Genomic DNA, 8,797 nt, shown 5'->3' with positions numbered 1-8,797 from the left:
ATATATACCTCAAGGTTCCAGTCTTCATTATATCAGACTGTCGCCCTACTATAATTAACAAAGTTACCAACACTGTCTACATTTTAGCCCCCAAATTGCCTAATAAAGCATTTTCTATTGATATAATTATTCACATTTGTTAATTTTTTTTAATGGAAACAGTTCCCTATATTAGGTGACAGGAGAAAAATATCTGGCCTTACCTCAACACAGCTAAGTTTTTTAGTGTTTCTCCCACACGAGGATGCATATGACCAAAGCTGTCTTCATAAATCTTTAATGCACGTTCATAAAGAGGTAAGGCTTCAATGTGCTTTTTCTTTTTGGGTGGGGGAAGGAAAACAAAATGAAAACCAGTTGTTTAAATGGGTATTACACATACTATTTGGTTTCTGCAAACTGTATAGACACATCCTAGACTTGAGTTTCTTTGCTAAACCAAAACAATGTTTTGTTTTTAAAAGAATTGCTGTTTACATAAGAGTGAGACTTTTAAAGCAACCTAAAAGATTTGCACACTGAGTTCCCATTAATTTTAGGATAATTGGGGTCAGAGTTCCTTAGGTGGCTTTGAAAGTCTCATCCTAAATGAATAGGTTATAAACTACCAAAACACATTCCTGGGTTTTAGCTAATCAGCTGTAACCTCTTATTGAAAGCCAGGTTTACAGATCCCAAGCAACATAACAGAACAATATATGATATATTAAGTAGAAGTGTTTAATGTTATTGATACTAAGGAAACATTTACCGAGATCTTACCATCCATTTGTTTCTTTCTCTCTGACCTATATTAGGTTTAGAGTATAAAGTCTACAACTGCAGTCTTATCAGAGCTTAAAAGCCTAGGCAAGACAACACTTGATAAATGTGCATGAACGAGTGCCAGAATTTCAGTCGGTAATGCTCCCTCAGTCAGTACTAAACCAGTGCTTTAGATGGTAGTTTTAAATCAAAGGCCATGATTTATATGATTTATTAAAAATCCCATGGTATCTTTTACAAAATTGAAGGGGTTAACATAACCTTTTACCCCTGGCTAAATTCCAATCAGTGCAATCACATTTTCCTGCTAAATATGTTCTTTTGGATTGTAAAAATGTACATGGAGATTCTGAATTCCGTGACGGTGTCCTTTTATATGCTGTTAAATTTCATATATAAAATTGCTGAAATATAGAAGACAGGAAAAACCTACCATCTGACAATAAAGAACAGCCAGGTTTACCAAGGCAGTAGCTACGCTAGGGTGCTTTGGACCAAATGATTTTTGTCGAATTTCAACAGCCAACTCATACAGAGGCACTGCCTTGTCAAGCTTTCCCTAGAAAACAAACCAATGTTGAAACCAGCCATGTAGTTATAGCAGGCTTAGATGCATGTATAATTTTTTTGTGAATAAAGAGCTTAGAAAAGTTGTAATTGCTTTCAGGAGAAGAAAGTTCAGAATTCTTGATCTATATGCTCATAGACTTTAAGGTCAGAAAGGACCATTATGATCAATTAGTCTGACCTCCTGCACAATGCAGGCCACGGAATCTCACCTACCCACTCCTGCAATAAACCTCTCACCTATGTCTGAGCTATTGAAGTCCTCAAACCATGGTTTAAAGACTTAAAGGTGCAGAGAATCCTCCAGCAAGTGACCCGTGCCCCACGCTGCAGAGGAAGGTGAAAAACCCACAGGGCCTCTTCCAATCTGCCCTGAAGGAAAATTCCTTCCTGACCCCAAATATGGCGATCAGCTGAACCATGAGCATGCGGGCAAGACTCACCAGCCAGATACCCAGGAAAGAATTCTCTGTAGTAACTCAGGTCCCATCCAATCTAACATCCCATCACAGGCCATTGGGCCTATTTACCACAAATAGTCAAAGATCAGTTAATTCCCAAAATCATGTTACCCATCATACCATCTCCTCCATAAATTTATCAAGCTTAATCTTGAAGCCAGATAGGTCTTTTGACGCCACTGCCTCCCTTGGAAGGCTGTTCCAGAACTTCACTCCTCTGATGGTTAGAAACCGCTGTCTAATTTCAAGTCTAAACTTCCCGATGGCCAGTTTATATCCATTTGTTCTTGTGACCACATTGGTACTGAGCTTAAATAATTCCTCTCCCTCCATGGTATTTATCCCTCTGAAGTTCACTTAAACCTTGCAGAATTGGGCTCTTAATGAATATCTACAATAAACCATTCCTGTTGATCATCATTAATGGTCCAAGTGCCTTCAACTCCCATTTAAGTCTTTCCCGGTACTGTCTCTAGCTCTGATTATTTCTCAGGCATGTTCCTTCCTGATTCATTGGATGTACTGAATTAGTGATTTAATTTTTTTTTTACTTGGGATTCTATTTCTGGAATATGGATGTTTGACATTTAGCATGAAATGGAAATTCAGGAACACGTCCAAGGTAGTTTTGGATGTGTAAAGTTTATAGTTTTCTCTGTTTCTTCACACCCACCAGCTATGATTTTATATCAAGAGGTAACTGTGAAAAAGGTCAATCACTGTCTATGGTCAAGTATCTAACCATTCTTTATGTACCTCCAACTCTAGTCTCTTCCCTTCCACTCACTCCCCTTGTGTTTTCATTTATGTTCATCCAAGCGCAGCAGTTTGCTTTTCTGGCAGAGTCCACTGCAGCAGTCTGAAATGGGAAAAGTTCATGTGATCCCAACCCCTTTCAGAATGCTGCTGGAGGGGTTAGCAGTAAAAGCACTTGTGCAAGAGCACAGGAACAGTCTGGCCAAGAAATAAGTTTACAGGATTCTTCCAATTTAGAAGAATGGCAAAATGCAGAAAGAAACTCTCATCTACTATCACTCTATTCTGAATTTGAACTCTTCAGTGTAACAGTTGGAAACTTTAGGGTTCACGTTCTGCCTGGCCGCAAGACTGAGCACAGTTTACATTATTCCTATAGACAGAGATTCCCCTTCATATCGGACCAGACAATTGACAATTAATATTTATAAGGTATTTTGAAAATATAAAATTACTATTGTCACCACATAGAGTATTCAGCAAGAGAGTGATTGCTTATTTTTCACTGAAGTGAAACGAAGTAGAAATGGCTCAAGATATCCACAGAGAGAGCTGCTGCCAGTTCTATTTAAATACTTAGATGGCTGACTGGGTTCATATGTAAAAATTAGGAGAAATTATTCTGAAGTGCCAAAAATATGGTGTCTGCATCTGGGTTGATTGGAACAAATGCTTGTAAAGGATGCTGCATACAGTATGCAGAGGAACACAAAATATGAAAGTGGAGAAGAGATTTCCTGGCAACAGCCATAATGCTGTCTTCTAACTGAGTTGTTTTCTTTGTGGTAAATATACTGGCTGAATAAATTTGTCTGAATGAATTTAAAGGAAAAGCTTGTAGGTGCCCAATACACTGAAGACATTATTAAAGAACAGCTTTTCTTTAGGAAAATGTTCCACAGAGCTCCTACGAGGTGCAAAAACAGAGAGAACTTTAATTTATATACTTAAATTTGTTTTTTAGTGTGTTTCTGGAGGATGCTGATATCCAAACTCTTTTTGATACTCTGCCTCTTTTGGGATGGAAAGTGCAAGACATTATTTTTAAATGATGTACAAAGCACACACATACTTACCACCTTTTTGTAGAGTACTGCAAGGTGTTTCACAGTGTAAGCCAGTGAGGGATGATCGGGGGCTAGTGCTCTCCTCCTAATTTCTAAAGCTCTTTCATACAGTTCCTCAGCCTTATCGTAGTGTTTCTTTTCATTGTACAGAGCTGCAAGGTTGTTCAAAGACTGTGCACAGTCTGAGTGGTCTGGTCCCAGGACCCTCTCCCTCATTTCTAGGGAGCGCTTCAGAAAAAGTTCAGCTGTCCTACAAACAAATTCACACAGCAATACTCCAAAGATTAAATGTGTGCATACCATGAAAGTTACTTCTGTGCCTGCAGAAGTGCCATTGTATTCAAATAGAAATTTCAGCTGCCTCTAGTGAAACAAATACAGCAGAGCAACTCATTTAAACACAGTCTTAGTGAAAACCTGTATATCCAAACACAAAAGACAGACAACAGATAACAGCACGCTGTCTAATTGAAAGCATGTAGTTATAGAGTTAACTAGAGCATCAAATGCAATCTCAAAGCACTACTACTAGCTGCCCAAAAGCTAGCACTGTAGGTCAGTTGGGTAGAATTCGTTTCTTATATTACATTACCTTGTGAATATTCCTTTTGAGTCTGATCTGTACCCTTTTTTATACAAGTAAAGTAACCCATACTCATGCGAATAATCCCACTGGCTTCAATGTAACTCCTCCCAGGAGCAAACATTCATGAAACAAGTAGCAAGATCAGGTGACCAACTCTGGAACTATGTAAAAATTCAGCAAGTAGCAGTTAGAATTCCCTTTGCAAACAATTGCAAAGACTGTAAAAGAAATAGGTTTATGTACAATAGGCTCAGCTGCTATAATTTACACATTAAGAACTAGCCTAAGGCTTTCTCTGAAGTAATTGTTCAAGTGTCTATCCTATCAAACAGTTATGTATTTTATTACATTATCGTGGTACTATTCTATCACACATTTAATATTTTCCCTCTGTGGCAAAAAGAAAGTGATTCCCCATAGAATCCCTGCATGCAATATCCATTACAGCTAGGTAGTTTGTCATCGTGACAAACACACATTCTATTGGACAAATGACCAGGGAAGAGTATAACAATATTGCTCGGGCATGCAGGAGTGAAATCAGGAAAGCCAAATCACACCTGGAGTTGCAGCTAGCAAGAGATGTTAAGAGTAACAAGAAGGGTTTCTTCAGGTATGTTAGCAACAAGAAGAAAGTCAAGGAAAGTGTGGGCCCCTTACTGAATGAGGGAGGCAACCTAGTGACAGAGGATGTGGAAAAAGCTAATGTACTCAATGCTTTTTTTGCCTCTGTCTTCACGAACAAGGTCAGCTCCCAGACTGCTGCACTGAGCAGCACAGCATGGGGAGGAGGTGACCAGCCCTCTGTGGAGAAAGAAGTGGTTCGGGGCTATTTAGAAAAGCTGGACGAGCACAAGTCCATGAGGCCGGATGCACTGCATCCGAGAGTGCTAAAGGAGTTGGCAGAGGTGATTGCAGAGCCATTGGCCATTATCTTTGAAAACTCATGGTGATCGGGGGAGGTCCCAGATTGACTGGAAAAAGGCTAATGTAGTGCCCATCTTTAAAAAAGGGAAGGAGGAGGATCCTGGGAACTACAGGCCAGTCAGCCTCACCTCAGTCCCTGGAAAAATCATGGAGCAGGTCCTCAAGGAATCAATTCTGAAGCACTTAGAGGAAAGGAAACTGATCAGGAACAGTCAGCATGGATTCACCAAGGGCAAGTCATGCCTGACTAATCTAATTGCTTTCTATGACGAGATAACTGGCTCTGTGGATGAGGGGAAAGCAGTGGACGTGTTGATCCTTGATTTTAGCAAAGCTTTTGACACGGTCTCCCACAGTATTCTTGCCAGCAAGTTAAAGAAGTATGGGTTGGATGAATGGACTATAAGGTGGATAGAAAGTTGGCTAGATTGTTGGACTCAACGGGTAGTGATCAATGGCTCCATGTCTAGTTGGCAGCCGGTATCAAGTGGAGTGCCCCAAGGGTCGGTCCTGGGGCCGGTTTTGTTCAATATCTTCATAAATGATCTGGAGGATGGTGTGGATTGCACCCTCAGCAAGTTTGCGGATGACACTAAACTGGGAGGAGAGGTAGATACGCTGGAGGGTAGGGATAGGATACAGAGGGACATAGACAAATTAGAGGATTGGGCCAAAAGAAATCTGATGAGGTTCAACAAGGACAAGTGCAGAGTCCTGCACTTAGGACAGAAGAATCCCATGCACCGCTACAGACTAGGGACCGAATGGCTAGGCAGCAATTCTGCAGAAAAGGACCTAGGGGTTACAGTGGATGAGAAGCTGGATATGAGTCAACAGTGCCCTTGTTGCCAAGAAGGCCAATGGCATTTTGGGATGTATAAGTAGGGGGACTGCCAGCATATCGAGGGACGTGATCGTTCCCCTCTATTTGGCATTGGTGAGGCCTCATCTGGAGTACTGTGTCCAGTTTTGGGCCCCACACTATAAGAAGGATGTGGAAAAATTGGAAAGCGTCCAGCGGAGGGCAACAAAAATGATTAGGGGACTGGAACACATGACTTATGAGGAGAGGCTGAGGGAACTGGGATTGTTTAGTCTGCGGAAGAGAAGAATGAGGGGGGATTTGATAGCTGCTTTCAACTACCTGAAAGGGGGTTCCAAAGAGGATGGATCTAGACTGTTTTCAGTGTTTGCAGATGACAGAACAAGGAGTAATGGTCTCAAATTGCAGTGGGGGAGTTTAGGTTGGATATTAGGAAAAACTTTTTCACTGGGAGGGTAGTGAAAGACTGGAATGCATTACCTAGGGAGGTAGTAGAATCTCCTTCTTTAGCAGTTTTTAAGGTCAGGCTTGACAAAGCCCTGGCTGGGATAACTTAGTTGGGGATTGGTCCTGCTTTGAGCAGGGGGTTGGACTAGATGACCTCCTGAGGTCCCTTCCAACCCTGATATTCTATGGTTCTATGTCACCCTATTCTTGAGACAGGTCAGTTTAGTAAATTGGAAATATTTGTTTCACATTAGATGGAGAGAAGGAATATATACACAAAAGATGAGTTCAAGCCCGGAGTCGCCTTGTGGGAGCCAAAGAAGTGCTCCCTACATAACGGCTACAGATCAGGCTTACATTTATCAGTTGATACGAACAAATTCCCTTCAGCTGCATCAAACTATCAAAAGAGACTCTTTAATGGTTGATTCAGAACTACAGCACAGTACTCTGTTTCAAAAAGCAGTAACAAACTTTCATGGATATCTTTACTAGAAGACTGTGTGCCATTTTGCTCACCAATTAAATTGGGAGGAAAGAGCTACAGGAAATAGGGAGTATTTGAAAAAATTGCGGATGAACTGACAGATGGTGGAGTATACAATGATCTCACGACAGATTTTACAGATATCAGTCATTTATCATCAGTGACTTTGGCCTGACTGCATGACAAGTAAAACAAGAAATAACATACATGCATCAACCGTTACAAGTCAATTCTCATAACTAGGATTTTGCACTAACTAGTGGCTATACATGTAAACACTCTAAATCACACCGCATTTTAACTTCTTTATTCTGCCACTGAGATCCTGAGCCCTGGTCTACACTCGGGGGGGGAGGAGGGGAGAGGTGTCGACCTAAGATACGCAACTTCAGCTACGCGAATAGCATAACTGAAGTTGGCGTATCTTAGGTCGACTTACCTGGCCGTGGGGATGGTGGCGAGTCGACCACTGCTGCTCCCCTATCGACTCTGCTTCCGCCTCTCGCGAGCTGGAGTTCCAGAGTCAACAGGGAGCGTGTTTGGGGATCGATTTATCGTGTCTAGGCGAGACACAATAAATCGATCCCTGATAGATAGATCACTACCCGCTGATCCGGTGGGTAATGAAGACCTGCCCTGACATTCAGATACAAGAAAAATATCTAAAAGGACTTAAAGACTTGAGGTGAAATTCTGTGTTGCACTTCTAAGAGGCACAGCAAAAAAGAACAGGAGTTAAGGTGGCTTTAAGGTACCCTCCCAATCCAGGGCTGCTTCAGGTATCGGAGAGGCGCTCAATATAACTTACACAGCTCTGGGGGCTTATGTTAAAGAACATCTGCAGGTTGCTCTGTGGGCTGAGCTTGCAGGGCTCTGGCCCTGACACATCACACCCTCTAAACTGGGGCTTGTGAGGCAGTCCTTGGGACACAGTTTCATACATGTCTTCTGCTTTTCTTGTGCAAGGGCAGGGGTCGGCAACTGATGGCACGCGAGCCAATTTTAAATGGCACACTGCTGTCTGCCGAGGACAGCAGCGTGCCATTAAAATTCCTGCCTGGCCCGGCCCACTCTTCTCTGTCCACCGCTCTCTCCTTGCAGGGCAGGCAAGCTTCCCTGTCCCGCCGCCTCTTCCCCCAGTGTGCAGGGTTCCTGCCCCTCCTTCTCTCCCTCCCTCCGGCCGATCAGCTGACAGCCCTTGCTACGGAGGGGGAGAGGGAAAAGCGGAGCCGCAGCACGCTCTCTGCTCCGGGGAACTTGGGGAAGGGGGTGGAATCAGCATATCCCCTCCAGCCCCTGCCGTGAGCCACTCAGGGCAGGGGGCTGGGAGCACTCCCACGACCCCAGCCCACACCCGCAGCCCTCTGCCCTGACCTCTGCACGCCCCTTACAGCCCCCCAGCCCTCTGCCCTGACCCCTGCACGCCCCACACACCCCAGCCCCGTGCCCTCACCCCTGCACCCCCCACATCCCCATCCCCACCCCCACCCTGAGCACCAAACGGGAGCTCCTGCACAAACACACACCCCCACATTCCCACCTGCACCCCTCGCACCAAATGGGAGCTGCCCACGTAAGTGCTCCACACCCAAACCTCCTGCCCCAACCCTGAGCCCCCTCCCTCGTTCTAGCTCCTGGTCAGACCCTGCACCCTAACCCCCAGCCTGCTCCTTCATCCCCAGCCCTGTTCTCAGTGCACTCCCACCCTCATCTCAGTGCAAAGAGAGGAAGAGAATGGGCCAGAACCAGGGAGAAAGTAGGTACCTACTCTATGTGGACAGGGCCAGGACCCCAAACCGGCAGCGGGCTGAGCAGGGCCGGCAGCCAGGACCCTGGCTGTCAGGAGCTGGCAGATGGAACCCCAGACCGGAAGCAGGCTGAGCCGCTCAGCCCACTGCTGGTCTGGGGTCC

General features: G+C 44.1%; 1 protein-coding gene across 2 annotated transcripts in view; it reads right to left on the bottom strand.

The window, feature by feature from the left end:
- Positions 1–8,797, bottom strand: part of NPHP3 (nephrocystin 3) — a 53,378-nt gene that overhangs the window by 5,871 nt on the left and 38,710 nt on the right. The window contains exons 24-26 of one of the 2 annotated variants that reach the window (XM_077811162.1): positions 3,626–3,866; positions 1,199–1,324; positions 204–319 (exon numbers count right to left, since the gene is read on the bottom strand). In XM_077811162.1, coding sequence (XP_077667288.1) covers positions 204–319; positions 1,199–1,324; positions 3,626–3,866 — 483 coding nt within the window. The remainder of the gene's footprint in view (positions 1–203; positions 320–1,198; positions 1,325–3,625; positions 3,867–8,797) is intronic. The other variant, XM_077811163.1, reaches the window with a different exon arrangement.

The sequence above is a fragment of the Eretmochelys imbricata genome, chromosome 2, assembly GCF_965152235.1.
Source record: "Eretmochelys imbricata isolate rEreImb1 chromosome 2, rEreImb1.hap1, whole genome shotgun sequence".
In the NCBI taxonomy this organism is placed as follows: Eukaryota; Metazoa; Chordata; order Testudines; family Cheloniidae; genus Eretmochelys; species Eretmochelys imbricata.
Note: the sequence above shows the minus strand (reverse complement) of the source record. Positions and strands in the feature narration are given on the sequence as shown.